Source organism: Erythrolamprus reginae, chromosome 13 (genome assembly GCF_031021105.1).
Source record: "Erythrolamprus reginae isolate rEryReg1 chromosome 13, rEryReg1.hap1, whole genome shotgun sequence".
NCBI lineage: Eukaryota > Metazoa > Chordata > Lepidosauria > Squamata > Dipsadidae > Erythrolamprus > Erythrolamprus reginae.
Window position 1 is genome coordinate 15,235,017 of NC_091962.1, and position 18,030 is coordinate 15,253,046.

The following is an 18,030-nucleotide window of genomic DNA, read 5'->3' on the forward strand; positions in this document are numbered from 1 at the left end:
CTGCAAAGAGGAGAAAGGACCCTTTCTCATACAATGTGCATGTCTGACAGGTCTGAAACCTGAATGTTGCTAGCAGTGTTCACACTTTCATTTTAAACTCTGAAATCTCTTAGCACTAATTTGCTCAGACAAAAGAAAGCAAAATAAGCCGTAATTTCCCTCTGATCCCTTAATATGAAGCTCATTTGTTTTCATTTTTAGTAGCTTAACGAGCCTTTATCTGATAAAGCGATTGGACTTTGAAACGTGTGATATTAAAAAGTATTGCAGCCAACAGCCATTGCCTGGTTGGTTTTCCTCCACAGAACCTGAATCAATCTTTGAACAGTCCAAGTCCATAGAATGCGAGTGTTGGAAAGGCCACTAGAGATGACCTAGACCAGGGATGTCAAACTTGATCTCAGAGGGCCACGTCGGCATTGTGATTGACATCGGAGGGACAGGTTAGATGTGCCAAGTGGCGCCTATGCCAGTCCAAGCGCTCTGCCAAGAAACGGGCTCCGAAGCTCCATTTTTGTTTGTGACGGCCTCCTTCAACCCCCTGCCAGTGAAAACGTAGCTAGAGAAGATCGCACGTGGTCCTCCCAAACTGTATTTTGACTGGCAGTAGCACAACGGGATGGTACACACCGCTGTTTCCAGGATGACCTCACGGGCCAGATCTAAGCATCCCAAGCGATGGATGTGGCCTTGATGTAGGCTAACTCCCTTGTCTGATGTGGGAATGCAGATGGATCAGACTGAAAATCCTGGTCCCTTATTTGGGAAGCTGCTACCTTGAGGTCCCATGAATGTAGGTGGTCAGAGCTCCAATTTCTATTAAAACTTAATAAAGGCACAGAGCTTGCTTGGAAGTTGGAGAAGGGGCAATGGTTGCAATTCCAATTTCAATTCACGAAGCGCTTTTAAAAACTAAAAGATGTTCACTTTTGCTAGTCTTTTGAATCAGTAACGTTGATGAAAACCAATTCAAAAACCTTTCACTGAACTTGAGGGGCAGCTGACGTGTAGGCAGGCTCCCATTCCTTTTGCAAGGCCCTCAAATCATGAAACCACCCCAAAATTATGTAGTTTTTGATTTTTACGGCATTCCATCTCCAACAGGTGATTCTCAATGCGCACTGAACTGCATTTTCCTTGTAAATCTTAGTATTCAAATCTGACTCATCAAACCTATAAAACTGAAAAATGTGATGAGTGTTCGGATAACCTGTTCTGAGGATAAGATCAAAAGTGCAACGAGAAAAAGCTGAAATAAGATATTAGGGCCTCTGTTCTTTAACAGCCTCAAAGGACATGAAGTGAAACTCAGTCAACTCCAACGGGGTATATAAGCCAGCTGTAAGAAAGCAGGAGAACCTCAGGTATGCAAGCACATGCGGAGCAAAAGGAAGAAATGTTCAAACAACGAACAAAGGATGCCGAGAAGCAGCCGACAAAGAAGCCGAGCGAAGGTAGGAAGTCAATCCGTTTCTTGGGTGTGAAGGATCTGACTTTTTCGCCAATGCTGCCTGTCAGCAACTTTCCTTAAAACACCCATGTCTCCCTTCTATCTCCTGATGCACAGAAGCTAAATCTCTCTCTTCCTTTTTAAAGAGGGGGAAGAATGTTGCTGTCCAACGCCCTTGGATGCCATGAAAGGTAAGAAGGGGTCATATCTTCCTATTCTGGAGAGCAGGGCTGAGAAGAGGATGTTGAGTCCAGCTGCAGAGATGAGGGGTGGGTTCACGTCTCCTATTAATCCATTTCGTTGTGGAATGTGGAGCAAATCAGTTGAGCCATTTGGCGTGGGACCACTGATCTGGTACTGGAATCCCTTGAGCAATGATTCAGTCTACAGCATGGCTTAATCCAATACCCTGAGCATGGGGGAACACCTGTTGGTGCTTAGACAGAATTGATTTAAGACTCACGCTCAGGAGTCTAAAACGTGGACCTTTCCCCTAGGACCTCAAGAGAAGTTGATGTACGTGCTTTGCATCTTAACCAGGACGGGGACCCAAATGCCTGATTATCTCGCCACGGTGGATGTGGATCCCAAATCTCCCACTTATTGCCAAGTACGAGGATATTCATTTCTTTCGGGCGATGTTGCAAATGCTTCCTTGGTTTCCCTTTCCTTAGGCCTTTCTTTAATATCTTGCAGTCCCATTGGGGTCGTAAGTCGAGGAAAATTTACACCCACATGTTCAGACACATTCTCAATTTCCAAAACACTTGGATACCTGGGAATAATTTACTTTAATCCTATTATGGGAATCCTTGTTTTAAGGCCAACAAAGCTCAGCAGCTTCCAGTGTGTTTCTAGGTGTTTTGTTCCTTGGTGTCTAATGGGTATTCTCAGGCAAATCCAAAGATATGCAAATCACAAACTTTTAGGAACAGCTGGAGGAATCTATCCTGAACTGATGATGTAAACAATGCAGATTTCATCTCTGCCTTTCACAACCAGGTTATTCACCGGCTACAAATGCCGTACATTAATGATGAGCTTCGCTTCATGGGCTGGAACAATTGCAGCAGCACCTTCGGAGACACCACGAAGAAACGCAACAGGCTGGTCCTTCCAGGTTTCAACTCTTCACGGATTTATGTTGTGGACACCGAGACTGACCCCCAAGCTCCCTGCCTGTTCAAGGTAAGCTCGTTCATCTTGTGATATTGCAAGTCATGGAAATGGCTTGCAAAGGACTCTGTGTGGAAGTGCAAAGGACTTTAGACCTCTGATTATAACCACTTGACCTTTCTATAAGTGACCCAAGCCAAAATCCACAGACATTGGATTAAAAAAAATGCATACACCCGGTTTTTGTGGTTCTCAAGTCTCTCTGCAAAATTGTTGAGAAGAATAATGTATAGAACAAAAGGAATAAAATCAAAAAATCTTGTTGGTTTTAAATGAAAAGGAAATAAAGTTAACAAAAAGGACCCCACTTTTACAACCTGAATATCTACAGCATAGGATAGTAACCAGTTTACCATTCCCACATCAGCAATTTATTTCAGGGAAGAAAGAAATCCTGACAAACGACCTGATTATACAGCAGATGTCACACTAATTTTTAAATCTTTTATTTCACCCTGTCACATTCCTATCAACAACCCCCATGTTTCAATGTCTGCAGGTCGGCTCTGGAGGTTTCAGATCAAAGCTATTTGAAGTTACAAAGAAAAAGAAAACTACAGTGCAAGAGTTTTTATTTTCTCTTCCTCTCCACAATCTTGACAGGTGATTGAGCCCAGAGAGGTCTTCTGTAAAACCAAAGCAGCTTCACTACTTGCCCCACACTATCTGGGCAATGGAGAAGTCATGATCAGCTCCATGGGGGACCTATTTGGCAATGGAAAAGGTACCGCTGGGCAGGTGTTTTACAAAAGGGGGTTCAGATTGAGGGACTGTGATGTGGCTCGGAGGATGTTGGGAGAGAAACTTTCTCCACAAACTCCAAAACTTGAAATTTGAATTCTCTTCCAAGCTAGTGCCACCTCCTGGACAATTCTGAATGGGGCCAACTACTTTCAGCCTACTCTTCCTGGCAATCACGTACATCTCTTTCAATTCATTTGAACCCCAAACTACAGGAACATTTATTCTGGTGGATACGGAAACATGGGAAGTGAAGGGCACCTGGAACCGCCCTGGGGATGAGCCTCCACTAGGATATGACTTCTGGTACAAACCAAGGCATAACGTCCTATTCAGCACTGAAGGGGTGATCCCCAAATTTCTTGAAGAAGGGCTCAACCCTGAATTTCAGGGGAAAGGTGAGAAGGTGGAGCATTACCCAAGTATAAGGTTCAACGGTCCTTAAATTCAGGGGGGACCCAAAACTCCGTGTGAAAGGATGGCACTGTTGGAGGGGTGTTGGTGGCTATTTAGTCCAACCCTCTCGTCTATCTAGAGCTAGCCCTTCCCCAAGAGGTGGGACCTCAGCTGCTGCTTGGGGGTCTCCAAAATGAGAAAGCCCACCACCCTTCTCAGGAACTGCTTAGTGAAACCTCTACACCCTACCGAAGACCCTCTGGCAGGAGGCATTCCTTCTCACCAGAGGTTCTTGAGATGATTCTTCTCCTTTCCTCTGTAGGCATCTTTGGCCGTCGCCTAAACGTGTGGGACTGGTCCACCCACTGCCTCGTTGAGTCCATTGACATGGGGGAGGATTCAGTCCCTGCAACAGTCCGCTTCCTGCACAACCCAGATTCGTCACACGGCTTTGTGAGCTGTGTCTTTGATGGCTCCATGCATCATATTTACAAGAAGGTGAAAAGAAGTAGACTTTCTTTCTCTTTTGCCCCCGCCCCCCATCACCTTTTCCATCAGAAAGAATTGGCATCTGAGGCTTCAGTTCAGAAAAAAAGGAACAGGTAAAATGCTGTATTAAAAAGAGTGAATATTACCAATATTACCAATATCCACATCACTATGTTCATTAGGTGAATTATGTAGTTATTAAGCAAAACCAGACTTACCCCCTCACTTTAAAAGCGCTGCATGTCCCAACCAACCCTGCCTGTTTTGCAGGATGGGACATGGATCACGGAGAAAGTAATAAAGATTCCAGACAAGAAGGTCACCGGGTGGTATTTACCTGAAATGCCAGGTACGTAAATATAGTACAGGAGGGCTTTTCTTTTTTATTTATATCTCAACCCTCTACATTCTTCATATGTATGAATGAATGTATATGCTGCCCATTTTTCATGATATTGTGGAGGGCTTACAACATAAAACAATAATATAAAATATTACTATTTGTAACCTCCATCTTCAAATTAAGGATTTTTAACAGAGAACGGGCTGCGAACAAGCTGAGTCTCATCATAACTGAAAGTCACTTGCAGCTTTTGGGGAAATGAAAATTATTGCAAATGTTGCATATGCCAGAGAATTAAGCCATCCAACTTTCTTCCTGATCTTATTTCTGAGCACTTTCTATTCTCCAGCGCTTATCACTTATTTCATTATCTCATTGGATGACCGCTTCCTGTATATGAGCAACTCGTTTCATGGCGACGTTCGACAGTACGACATTACTGATCCCCACTGCCCTCGGCTATTGGGCCAGGTGAGCTCCTCCCCACTTAAAGGCCCCGGAAGGCTTGGAGTCCCTTCTTTCCACCACTGGAACCAGGATGACGTGTTAAGCAGAGATCTAATCCAGCCCTCAGTTATTGGCAAAGCATCTCTAAAGGTGTTCAGATGGGGTGAACTTCCAAATACCACAGTCTGACCTGAGGACGATTGCAGCTTGGGGAAGGGAAAACTGACCTTTGGCCTGAACTGACCCTTCCTTTGGGTCCTGCAGGTGTTCGTAGGAGGCAGCATCTCCAAAGGTGGGGTGGTGACTGTGATTAAGGATGACGAGCTCGACTGCCAACCAGATCCCCTCATGATCCAGGTGAGACTCAGTTTTCTGGGCATCAGCCCTCCCTGGAAATACAGGCAGGTTACGCAACTGGATGAACCTATTCTACTTTAATGTAAGGCTACATTAAGAGAATTGTACATATCTGACATTCCTGCTGCCACTTTTAATAGCTTGATCCATTGTGTATGTCCTTCCTAAGTTTCTTTCTATGACTGTTAAGCCACCAGCGGCTCCTTCCTTTCGTCTGATTGTTTCCTAGGCAGCATCTCTTCAACCGCTTCCCCAAGGTCATGCATTACACTAAAAAAAGATCCTGGTTTGAGACACTTGCAGGGAATCTGACAAGGAATCATTCTCAACACAGAGCATGGCTTCTTTTCTATGGGACCTCTTGAAAGCCCAAATTAATATACTGCAGCAAATCTGCTGTACATATAAGCCTCCTGGGACCCAATATTTTTCTTGACCACTCCTTGCTTTTTTTTCACCTTAGGGAAGGAGAGTATATGGGGGACCCCAAATGCTCCAGCTCAGCCTGGATGGAAAAAGGCTTTATGTTACCAACAGTCTCTATACACCGTGGGATGAGCAATTTTATCCACAACTATTGAGGTATGAAATCTCAAAACAGATGAAGAACATTCAGACCAAATTTGCAGGGAGGTGGGCTCCTCTCCTCTTTCTTGTATTACATGCCAAATAAATCTTGTTCCAACTTTCTACTACGTTGATATTCTCTTTCTCTATTAATACTGGACGTGCAATTTTCCCATCTCTAAAATTCCCTAATTGGTTTTTGCCCAGCATTATGATAGGCAAGCAAAGGACCCTCCGTCCTAAAATTGAATACATCTTCTTTTGCAGTGAAGGCTCAGTCATGCTCCAGATTGACGTAGACACGGAGAGCGGGGGTCTGTGTGTGAATCCAGATTTTCTGGTGGATTTCGGAAAAGAGCCGTGGGGTCCCGCTCGTGCTCAGGACATGTGTTACCCAGGAGACTGTACTGCGGACATCTGGGTCTGAGACATTCCTCTAAGCCTACCCCATTGCTACGCTGGAATTTAGTGGGCAAGCGGAGAACAAGTGTTAGTTTATGGCTGTTAGATCCGTGCAACTGTCTTTCTTCAGGGGAAGGCGGAACCCTTGTCTGCATTATTTACTCTATTGCTTTCTTCCTCAGGTACCCTATATCCTGCGTGCCCCTGATTTATAATTTTGTCCGTGGCATCGCGGCGTCCTGTGATTTTCTGGCCTTTTGCGGAGGGGGAGGGAGGGTCATGTGGGTTGCATTATTTGAAAGCTGGCAGAAGATGACCCTGAGAAACCTCCCTTATCCCATTCTCAGAGTAGCGACACAATGACATCTTCATGCCTGCGGAATGGCTCAATTCACATCTGACTGTTGGAAACAGTTCCAATTAATTTTATTCTACATACATTGCCAGAGATCATCAGAGTCTGCTTTTATTTCATCCTGCTTTCACCCCTGTTCAATAAAAGGTTCCTTTTGAAATGTTTCAAGAGTCTTTACTTTCTTGAATAAGGGGGAGAGGCCAGATTTTACAGTAGTTTAATCCTGCTGGACAGATTTCCATCTTTGAGGAGGATGTGAACAGGGAAATTGTCATTGCAATAAAAAAATTTCTCGATAATACAAACCCTCAAGGATAAATTTTATTTAAAGACGAGATTGGTAACCGTTGACCAACTCTATGTATTTTTCTCAAAATTCATTTTAAAAGCCCCTTAATGACCAACACCTTTTTCCTGAGGTTTAGAGAGGAGTAGCTCAAAATCACCCAGCTTGGCTTCCGTGCCTAAAACAGGAATAAAATTTATGGTCTCCAGCATCTAATCCAACACATTTAACCATTACACCACAGTGGCACTTCATCAAAATTGGAAGGACACAACTTTGGCATGGGGCTGAGTTTGAAAGACACGGTAGGCACTGACGTTCCGATGATGTGAGCTGTCAGAATACAGTGATCCCCCGCTCGTTGCGAGGGTTCCGTTCCAGGAGCCCCCGCAACGAGCGGGTTTTCGCGAAGTAGCGATGCGGAAGTAAAAACACCTTCTGCGCATGTGCAGATTGTGTTTTTATTCCCACAGCGCTAGCGAGGAGCCGAAGATTGGGGGCGGCGCGGCTGTTTGCCGCCGGCATGGAGGGCTTCCTAGCAGCCCCCCAAACCCGGGTTGGGGGTCCGGGGGGCGCTGGCTCTCGCCGCTTTCGAGCTGAATCCGGGAGCGAGTTCGCTCCCGGATTCAGCTCGAAAGCGGCGAGAACGAACGGCAAGGAACGCCTTTTCCACGCCGTTCATTCTCGCCGCTTTCGAGCTGAATCCGGGAGCGAATTCGCTCCTGGATTCAGCTCGAAAGCGGCGAGAATGAACGGCGTGGAAAAGGCGTTCCTTGCCGTTCGTTCTCGCCGCTTTCGAGCTGAATCCGGGAGCGAATTTGCTCCCGGATTCAGCTCGAAAGCGGCGAGAATGAACGGCGTGGGCGGGCGAAGGGCGGGCGGCAGCGAGGAGTTTGCGTGGGCGGTGGGGAAACTCCTCGCTGACGCCAGCAAGAGGGGGAAGACCCAGGGAAGCCGCTGCCATCTACGCATGCGTGCCCGGCACGCATGCGTAGATGGTATTTTTGACTTCCGGGTTGAAAAATAGCGAAGTACCCTGTTCGCAATGGTTGGGGACGCAATAAACGGGGGATCACTGTAATACATTCAACTCCACTGGATGCAAGTTTCACAGCAGTCAGGTGAAGCTATGATAGGATACACATCTCAACTACAGAAGCTTAAGCAGAACATGAAAGGCCTTTGCTCCAACAGAAGCCAGTAAGGGAAGGAACCAATTTGTCACAGCAAAGTCCCAAGCAAGGACTTTCTGCCAAATCCACCAGGGCCCAGCCCAGAAGCTGAGGTTCCTCAGATGCAGCTTTGTGGTGAGGTCTCTCCACTCCTGTCAGACTTGTGAAGTGGGCGTGGAACACACAAGAAATGTGACACCAGAGTTACAAACTGGAGACTGATAAGATACCATGAACCCGACAGGTCTCACTTGTGTTTTTTTCCTTTCCACAGAGAGGGAAATTTTGAGTGTGGGGTTTTTTGACTCTTCCCAGGTAGAGAAGAGATAATCTCAGAGAATTGTGAAGAGGTCTGTAAAGCCGAACATAACAGCAATAGGACAGACGGTGCCTGACTTGTCTTAATGTAGGGATGAAAGATGCGAAATTCTATTAAACTTATGGCTCTATGAAGTTGTACTTTGTCTGGGGTTTTTCTTCTTCCATGAGATAATCTGACTGAGCAAAAGAGCAACACTTAATGTGGTAGGGCCTTTCCTGTCTTTGTATTCACTTGGCATTGATTAAATGATCTATTAGATAATTATAATGTACAGTGGTACCTCGAGATACGAGTTTAATTTGTTCCGGACCTGGGCTCTTAAGTCGAGCAGCTCTTATCTCGAACGACTTTTCCCCATAGGAATTAATGTAAATAATTTTAATTGGTTCCAGCCCTAAAAAAACTCACAAAGTTAGTCTAAATTATGCAGAAAGACATGTTTTTAATGAAGAAATGTACATGTACATATAAATGAATAATGAAGTTTCTTTCACAACTTGAAAACTTTCTTAAACTTTTAAATTTACATATGTTCAACTTCTCTGCCACCCAATCCTGTAGGACAGAGGTCCCCAACCCTTTTTGCACCAGGGACCGGCTTTAAGCGATCAAGAGAGGAATGGGTGAATGAATGGACGGAGGGTGGGAAGGAAGGAAGGAAAGAGGGAAGGGACAGGAACAGAGGAAGGAAGGAAGGAAACTTATGAAAGGGGAGAGTAAGAGAGGAATGAGTGAAGGGAGGGAGGGAAGAAGGTGGGAAGGAGAAAGAAAAGAAGAAATAGAGGAATGGAAGGTAAAAGTGAGAAAGAAAAAGAGCAAGAAAGAAAGAAAGAAAGAAAGAAAGAAAGAAAGAAAGAAAGAAAGAAAGGGGGAAGGGACAGGAACAGAGGAAGGAAGCAAGGAAACTTATGAAAGGGGAGAGTAAGAGAGGAATGAGTGAAGGGAGGGAGGGAAGAAGGTGGGAAGGAGAAAGAAAAGAAGAAATAGAGGAAGGGAAGGTAAAAGAGAGAAAGAAAAAGAGCAAGAAAGAAAGAAAGAAAGCAAGCAAGAAAGAAAGAAAGAAAGAAAGAAAGGGGGAAGGGACAGGAACAGAGGAAGGAAGCAAGGAAACTTATGAAAGGGGAGAGTAAGAGAGGAATGAGTGAAGGGAGGGAGGGAGGGAAGAAGGTGGGAAGGAGAAAGAAAAGAAGAAATAGAGGAAGGGAAGGTAAAAGAGAGAAAGAAAAAGAGCAAGAAAGAAAGCTGCAAGCACCCCCCCGAGCCCCCCAGGCCGGCTGCAACCTTTTAAAACATGCGCGCCGCTTCGCAGCTGTCTCCTGAAGCCGAACGCGGAAGTTAGCGTTTGGCTTCAGGAGACAGCTCCTTGGCGCTTGTATCTCGAATTTGGGCTTGTAAGTAGAACAAAAATATCTCTCCCCTCCCAGCTCTTATCTCGAGTTGCTCTTAAGTAGAGCAGCTCTTATGTCGGGGTTCCACTGTAGTGAGATAGGATGATACCTTTGAAATACACAGTCATGAGAAAGATTATGCCATTGAAAATTGAAATGGATCAATGTGAACACCAAAAAAGGCATCTTAAAAGAATGAAAGTTTGAAAACTCTTCTCCCGGCAGTGACACTATCTCTGATATCTGCATCTAACAAATTCCCCAGCATTGACTGCATCAGGTCACTGCAAATATTAATTTTAATTCCAACCATTTAACCTGATGTTAGGGAAGCCCTGAATCACACTGAACCTTTGACTCCTTCTACATCTTGTCACCTGATATTATACTCCCACCGAAGGCTTACTTACTAAGGAATAGTGAGAATCATGTTTTATTTTAAAAAAAATCAATGTCTACAGATAGAAGTCTTTCAGGGAAACAAAAAGAATGTGTAGAAGGACCGTTGAACTTACCTGAACGGTCTTCTCGATGCACTGCAAGGAGAGTCCAAGATGGGTTATTCTTCAGTCTGATTGGTAGGTACTGAGTTTAATTTAAATATTAGGCAGGCACCGCCCCCCTTAGCCCTCCAGTCTAAATTAAAATGAAGGCGCAGTAAAGCCAAAGAAACCATTTATTGAACTATGTAAAACAATCACCCTAATAGGTTTATGAAAACTGCAAGCCAACAGTGGCCCTGGTCCCATAGCCGGGAGGGTTTGGACTCTCCTTGCAGTGCATCGAGAAGACCCTTCAGGTAAGTTCAACGGTCCTTCTCCAATGCACTTGCAAGGAGAGTCCAAGATGGGATATACCCAAGTTATAGTCAAGGGGAGGGAGAAGGCTGGACCAGGGGCTCTGAGAAGGAACAAACCCCTTGCAAACCCCTCCTCCCAAACGCTGCTTCTGCTGAAGCAAAGGAGTCAATGCGATAATACTTTATAAAGGTTGAGGGAGCAGCCCAAGTGGCTGCCCTACAAATATCCTCCAAAGATGCCTGTGTCCTCCAGGCCGTCGAGGTGGCCGCACTGCGAGTAGAGTGTCCCGTTATCCCCTGTGGAATAGGGGAACCCTTGGTTCTGTATGCCTCCGAAATACACTCGCGCAACCAACGGCTGATAGTTTGAGAAGAGACCTTAGAACCCCTAGCCATGGTTGAAAAGGAGACAAACAAGGCCTCTGAAGCTCTAAAGGACTGAGTCCTGCGGATATAGATCTTAAGGGCTCATCTCATGTCAAGTTTATGCCACCTGAATTCAGAGGGGTGAGTTCCATGAACACAGAAGTCCGGCAGCACAATGTCCTGTGCCCTGTGAAAGGTGGTGTTTACCTTGGGAATAAACGCCAGATCAAGCCTAAGGACTACTCTATCTGGATGAAAACGGCACAGGTCCGGTCTCATTGACAAGGCTGATATCTCGGAAACCCTTCTGGCTGAGGTGATAGCCACCAGAACGGCAGTCTTGAGAGTCAATATTCGTAAAGGAATCTGATGTATAGGTTCAAAAGGAGGACCTGTTAGTGCGTGTAACACCAAAGATAGGTCCCATGAGGGAAATCGATGTAGAGTTGGTGGTTTGATGTTGGCAGCCCCTTTTAGAAAGTCTCGTATCCATGGATGTTTGTTTAGGGGGCGATAGCTGTCCATTGTAATGATGGTGGACAAAGCGGCAACATGATGACGAAGCGTATTGGGGGCAAGGCCCTTCTCCAGGCCTGCCTGTAAGAACGTTAGGACAATAGGTGGTGATGCCCTCTGAGGATCTACCTTCCGCTGTTCACAGAATCTGCAGAAGACCGCCCAAGTGGCCTGGTAAATCCTCCTGGTAGAAGGCCTACGGGTTGCTTGTATAGTGTCAATGACCGTGTCTGGCAGAGTGTGTCCTTTTAGATGTTCCCGCTCAAGTGCCACATGGTCAGCTGCCACCACTGTGGCTCCGGGTGTGACATTGTCCCTTGGTTGAGGGAGATCCTGTGGTCCGGAATTCTCCAGTAGGGCGAAATCGAGAGCTGCATCAGATCTGCAAACCAGATGCGACGAGGCCAGTAGGGAGCCAGCAACAGCACCTCTGCTTTTTCCTCCAAGATCTTCCGAATCACCCTGGGGGTGATGGAGATTGGTGGAAATGCATATAGAAGACCTTGAGGCCACCTGAGACGTAACGCATTCACTCCTTCCGCTCCTGGGGAAGGAAAGCGGGAGATGAAACGAGGGAGCTGAGAGTTGAGACAAGTTGCGAACAAGTCCATAACTGGCTCTCCGAACCTCCGTATGATTTCCTGGAAGATCCTGGGTTCCAGTTGCCATTCCCCAGGATCTAGGGTCTCTCGGCTGAGCCAATCTGCCCAGACATTCTCCACTCCCGAGATGTGTTCCGCTGACAGGGAGGCTAGATTGGCCTCCGCCCACCTGAGTAAAGACTCCGCCTCTGCCATCAGTCTCCGTGACCTTGTTCCCCCTTGCCTGTTGATATGGGAACGCGTAGAGACGTTGTCGATCAGAATCAGAACGTGTTGACCCCTCACCAGGTGAGCAAAGCTGCGGAGGGCCAGTGAGACCGCTTTCAGTTCCAGGAAATTTATATTGACCTCCCGTAAGTCTTGAGGTGTCCACAGACCTTGGGCCATCTGCGAGGAGAGATGTGCTCCCCACCCTGTCAGGCTGGCATCGGTTGTCACCGTGAGAGAGTCCTTTTCCAGGAATAGGGAACCCTTGCTCAACACGGGGGACACCCACCATTGTAGAGATCTGCGTATCCTGGCGCTGATGAGAACTCTCCTGTGAGAATGGCTGGACTTCCTCCTCTGAAAGGGCAACAGGAACCACTGTAAAGGACGCAGGTGATATCTTGCCCATGGAAGGATGTTGATGCAGGAGACTAGAGTTCCCAAAACTTTCGATAGAAAGGAGAGACTGGGGTATTGCTGAAGACCTAGCTCTCCCACCAGCTTCCTGATTGTAGACTGCCTCTCCTGGGATAGAAAGACCATGCCCAAGTTGGAATCTATGGTCGTTCCCAGGTGGGCAAGTCGGGTTGTGGGTGTTAGGTGGCTTTTGTCCCAATTGACGGTAAAGCCATGGTCCTGAAGTGTCTGAATTGTCAGATGCAAGTCTCTGTAAGCCTGTTCTTTTGTCCTTGATAATATGACGATGTCGTCTAGGTACGCCATCAGGCGTACCGACTGATGCCTAAGACTGGCCGTAAGGACATCCAGTAGCTTTGTGAACGTGCTTGGGGCGGAGGAGAGTCCAAAGGGCATCGCTTTGTACTGGAAATGGGCCCCATCGAGACTGAATCTCAGGAATTGTCTGTGCGGTGGAAAGATGGGGACATGGAGATAGGCCTCCCTCAGATCTATAGAGGTTAGGAAATCTTTGTCTTATGGCTGCGAGTATGGATTTGAGCGAGTGCATTTTGAACCTCCTGTACTTGACATAGAGGTTCAATTGCCTTAAATTTAGGATCAGTCGAACTCCTCCCAAAGACTTTCTGGATGAGAAAGATCACCGAGTAGAAGCCCCTGCCTTGTTGATCTAGGGACACCTCCTCTATGGCCCCTATCTCCAGTAGGTGAGACACCTCCTTGTATAGGAGCCTTCTCTTTTGCCGGTCTGAGGGAATGCGACATGGTAGAAATCGTTGAGGTGGAGGGCGAAAGAATTTGATCCTCAGGCCCTGAGCAACCGTGGATGCCGCCCAAGTGTCCAAGGACGTTGCCTCCCAGATGTCCTGGAAGTGCATTAGTCTGCCACCCAATGGGGCATTGTCCGGGGAGTCACTTGGTCTTCCTAAAACCCCTGTTGGTTCCTCTGAAGGGGCGGCGGCCTTGGTAAGATCTATTCTGGTCGGCCTGTGAGGATCTGTCTGACCTGAAGGATCCCTGGTTAAAGGAGCCCTGGAAGTACGGCCTCGACATCTGGGTGTTGGTCGAGGAGGGCTCCACTCGAAAGGGCTGTCGTCGCTGATAGGGGGCAAACCGCATATCCTGCTTTTTGTTCGCTCTGGGCATAACTTTTTTCTTGTCCTTGTCTTCTATCAGGACATCATCTAGGACCTCCCCAAATAGCTTCTTGCCTTTGAAAGGTGAAGAGGCTAAACTCCATTTGGATTTGACATCCGCTTGCCAATTTTGGAGCCAAATGAGTCTACGGGAGGCCACCGAAGAGGCCATTGCTTGGGACGCAAACTTGGCGGCATTGACGGTGGCGTCTGCTGAGAACTCCGTGGCTGCCAGAAGTTTATTGAGATCCTGGCGGAGTCGTCCATCCTCTGGGTTGACTCTGGACTGGAGCTCCTGAATCCAGAGAATCGTGGCTCTATTGAAAAACGAGGCCGCTGAAGCGGCTCGTAGGGCCCAGGCTGCCATCTGGTGGGTCCTGCGAACCACATTCTCTGCCCTCTTGTCCTCAGCTCTTAATCCTTCCTGGGATTCGGATGGAACTAGGGCATTTGAAACCAAACTTGTCACGGGCTTATCCACAGATGGGAATTCTAGCAGATCCTCCATCTGCTGATCGAAGGTATAAAACCTACGGTCAAGATTGGATGGGCCCTGGGCTGCTGCAGGGTTCTCCCATGGGCATTGAATCGTCTCCAGGAATAGCTGTGACGATGGGATGTTCACCGTTTCCTGTTTGGGAAAGACAAACAGGCCTCCCACAGGCGGAGTTGCCTCAGAAGTCGCCGCCTGACCTCCTTCTCCTGCCTGATCAATGGTCAGCTTCGCTTTATTCAGAAGGACCCTAAAGAGGGAAGTCTTAAAAAGACCTGTGAAGCTAGGCTGTTCTGGTGGTCGGTCATCGCCAGACAAATCATCCTCTGCTCCGCTGAAGTTGTCCCTGGAAGAGCCCTCCTCATCCATAGAGCCTGCCAGGGAGTAAGTGGCTGGAGCCATCCAGGGATCTCTAAACCTCGTTTGAGGGAGTCCCGCTGGAACCTGCTGCTGTTGTTGAGCCCCAGTGGCCAGACCTTGAGTATATGCGTTAGCAATTAAGTCCTGCAAGGCCTGGGGCATGCTGTGCCAGGTGTCCTGTGAGCTGCGTAGGACCGCAACAGTTGGGGTGAAGGTGGCTGACTGTGCCTGTCCATACTGCGATGTCTGAGAAGGTGGATAATTGGAAGACCACCCAGCAGATTGCCTCCCTAGGTTGTAGGCCTCAGCCCTGGGTGTGGGCGTTGGGTGCACCACCCTCTATGGAGACCAATCCCTCTCTGTGGCCGAGCCTGCTATCCCTGAAGTGAACATGGGGGAGGCTATTGGAGGGTTGGCTACCAAGGGCTGATTGGGAGGAAGAACAGGCCCCATTGCTTTTTGAGAAACCTCTAGTTGCTTTTCCAGCGCTCTGATGCGTTTCTCCGCTTCTCTAAGTGAGGCCCCTTGAGAACTCTTCGCCTTCTGGGCCTTTTCCTTGGGGGTGCTAGGCCTAATGGTGGCCTCTTCCACCGCCTGAGCTGCCTGTTCTGCCATGACGAGGGTTATAAAAACTCACGATCAGGCTATAAGGTCAGTACAACTGCTGCAGTCCAGTCCAATTGTTCCGTTTGTGACGCTTGAAGAAAAACGGCTGAGAGGACTTAACTGACTGCTCCGTTGAGCCCTTTCTGCGCCTGCGTGTCTCCAGGGCAGATTAGGGCTTCGTTGGTGGTATGTGTATTAGGGGCTGTACTTAAAAATGCCTTCCGGCTGGGTGACCTCACCGAGATGGCCGCCGGCCGGTTTCCATAGTAACGCCCAAAGTTTGGGCGCGAAAACAGTATGCCGGCCGATTTGGGGCCTCCCAAAATGGCCACCAAACGTTGCCCAGGCGCCGGGCGGGAAAGTCTCTCCACTTCCCGCCCTCCGAAGTAGGCACTTTAATTGTTAAATTTTAAAACCGGCCACTCCCTTGCCGTTCCGATCTGAGGTAAAGGTAGATTTGTTTGAAGCGGCTCCTCATCAGGGGGTCGGGATGGCACCAGACGGCGCCCCCCCCACTTTGGGCCAGTCGACGTCTCCTGGCTTCTCGGCCCCCTGGTATAACCGCCACGGGGGAGCGGACCCCCCCGAGGCGTCAACCGCTTCCTCTCCCACCGGGTTCTACCTCGGAGGTAGGTTACCCGGGTGCTCTCTCCAGAACCCACCAGACAGCCCTGTGTGTGGGTTCTCAAAAGGGAGGAGCTGCAGCCTACTGGGTTAAACCCACTGGAGGTTTGAACCCAGAGCTGTCTGAGGAACCTAACCCCCAGCTGCACCTAGGAAAGAAAGAGAGAGAAAGTAGATTAATAAAAACCCTAGAAATTACACAATAAACTAAAGTTTATATAAGAGTACAGACTCAAAGTCCCTTTACTGCGACTGAGTTTTTTAGACTGGAGGGCTAAGGGGGGCGGTGCCTGCCTAATATTTAAATTAAACTCAGTCCCTACCAATCAGACTGAAGAATAACCCATCTTCGACTCTCCTTGCAAGTGCATTGGAGAATCACTTTTTCCTTGAGATACAACTTCTTTCTTGCTTGTTTGTGGTTCCCTCTAGCTGGGGCATGTCTTGTTTGACCACAAAAAAATCACATGAAGATTGCGTCTAAGCAATCACCATCTTGCTGTATGGCAGCCCTATCCGAGGATTTTAAGAATCCCTGCAAAGAGGAGAAAGGACCCTTTCTCATACAATGTGCATGTCTGACAGGTCTGAAACCTGAATGTTGCTAGCAGTGTTCACACTTTCATTTTAAACTCTGAAATCTCTTAGCACTAATTTGCTGAGACAAAAGAAAGCAACATAAGCAGTAATTTCCCTCTGATCCCTTAATATGAAGCTCGTTTGTTTTCATCTTCAGTAGCTTAACGAGCCTTTATCTGATAAAGCGATGGGACTTTGAAACGTGTGACACTGCCTCTTGTATGTATTGCAGCCAACAACCATTGACCGTTGGGCTTTCCTCCACAGAACCTGAATCAAACTTTGAACAGTCCAAGTCCATAGAATGTGAGTGTTGAAAGGGCCAATGGAGACCAGGGGTGTCAAACTCAATTTCATAGAGGGCCACGTAGGCATTCTGATTGACATTGGGGGGACGGGGTGGATGTGCCAAGATGGGCATGGCCAGTTCAACATCATTCATGTTGGGGGCACCTGTGGCGGTCTAAGCGCTCTGCCAGCAAAACGGGCTCCGAAGCTCCATTTTTATAAGTGACGGCCTCCTGCAACCCTCTGCCAGTGAAAACGTAGCTAGAGAAGATCACACGTGGTCCTCCCAAATTGTATTTTGACAGTCAGTAGCACAACAGGCCGGTACTTCACTGTTTCCAGGGTGACCTTGCGGGACAGATCTAAGCATCCCAAGGTCTGGATGTGGCCTTGATGTAGGCTAACTCCCTTGTCTGGTGTGGGAATGCATATGGATCAGACTGGAAGTCCTTGGTCTCTTATTTGGGAAGGTGCTACCTTGAGGTCCCATGAATGTAGGTGGTCAGAGCTCCATTTTCTATCAAAACCCAATAAAGGTGATGGATGGCCACAGCTGATGTTGGTGATACCGCAGTTGGGAGGCACAGAGTTTGCTTGGAAGTTGGAGAAGGGGCGATGGTTGCAATTCCAATTTCAATTCATGAAGCGCCTTTAAAAACTAAAAGATGTTCACTTTTGCTGGTCTTTTGAATCAGTAACTTTGCTGAAAACCAATTCAAAAACCTTTCACTGAACTTGAGGGGCAGCTGACGTGCAGGCAGGCTCCCATTCCTTTTGCAAAGCCCTCAAATCATGAAACCACCCCAAAATTATGTAGTTTCTGATATTTATGGCCTTCCATCTCCAACAGGTGATTCTCAATGCGCACTGAACTGCATTTTCCTTGTAAATCTTAGTATTCAGATCTGACTCATCAAACCTATACAACTGAAAAATGTGATGGGTGTTCGGATAACCTGTTCTGAAGATAAGATCAAAAGTGCGACAAGAAAAAGCTGAAATAAGATATTAGGGCCTCTATTCTTTAACAGCCCCAAAGGACATGAAGCGAAACTCAGTCAACTCCCATGGGGTATATAAGGCGTCTGTAAGAAAACAGGGGAACCTCAGATATGCAAGCACAGGCACAGCAAAACAGCAAGAGAG

General features: G+C 47.4%; 1 protein-coding gene across 3 annotated transcripts; it reads left to right on the top strand.

Moving 5' to 3' along the window:
• The first annotated feature begins 1,366 nt into the window (after nt 1–1,366).
• On the top strand, nt 1,367–6,393 carry LOC139175557 (methanethiol oxidase-like). 3 transcript variants are annotated; one of them, XM_070766712.1, is made up of 12 exons: nt 1,367–1,480; nt 1,599–1,641; nt 1,948–2,060; nt 2,453–2,638; nt 3,230–3,350; nt 3,583–3,765; nt 4,086–4,261; nt 4,523–4,601; nt 4,945–5,066; nt 5,307–5,399; nt 5,863–5,981; nt 6,234–6,393. In XM_070766712.1, the coding sequence occupies exons 1-12, from the start codon at nt 1,367–1,369 to the stop codon at nt 6,391–6,393; spliced, it is 1,509 nt and encodes a 502-aa protein (XP_070622813.1). The 3 variants fall into 3 exon arrangements, with proteins under 3 accessions (XP_070622813.1, XP_070622814.1, XP_070622815.1); XM_070766713.1 differs by having other exon boundaries at nt 1,367–1,454; nt 1,597–1,641; XM_070766714.1 differs by lacking the exons at nt 1,367–1,480; nt 2,453–2,638 and having other exon boundaries at nt 1,626–1,641.
• The last annotated feature ends 11,637 nt before the right edge of the window (nt 6,394–18,030 follow it).

Bases quoted from the DNA above. Each gene is read 5' to 3' on its own strand.
- LOC139175557 (XM_070766712.1), top strand. From the start codon at position 1,367: ATGCAAGCACATGCGGAGCAAAAGGAAGAAATGTTCAAACAACGAACA. The intron at 1,481-1,598 runs GTGAAGGATCTG...CTTTTTAAAGAG, and splicing joins AGTCAATCCGTTTCTTGGGT to GGGGAAGAATGTTGCTGTCC. The intron at 1,642-1,947 runs GTAAGAAGGGGT...CCTTTCCCCTAG, and splicing joins GCCCTTGGATGCCATGAAAG to GACCTCAAGAGAAGTTGATG.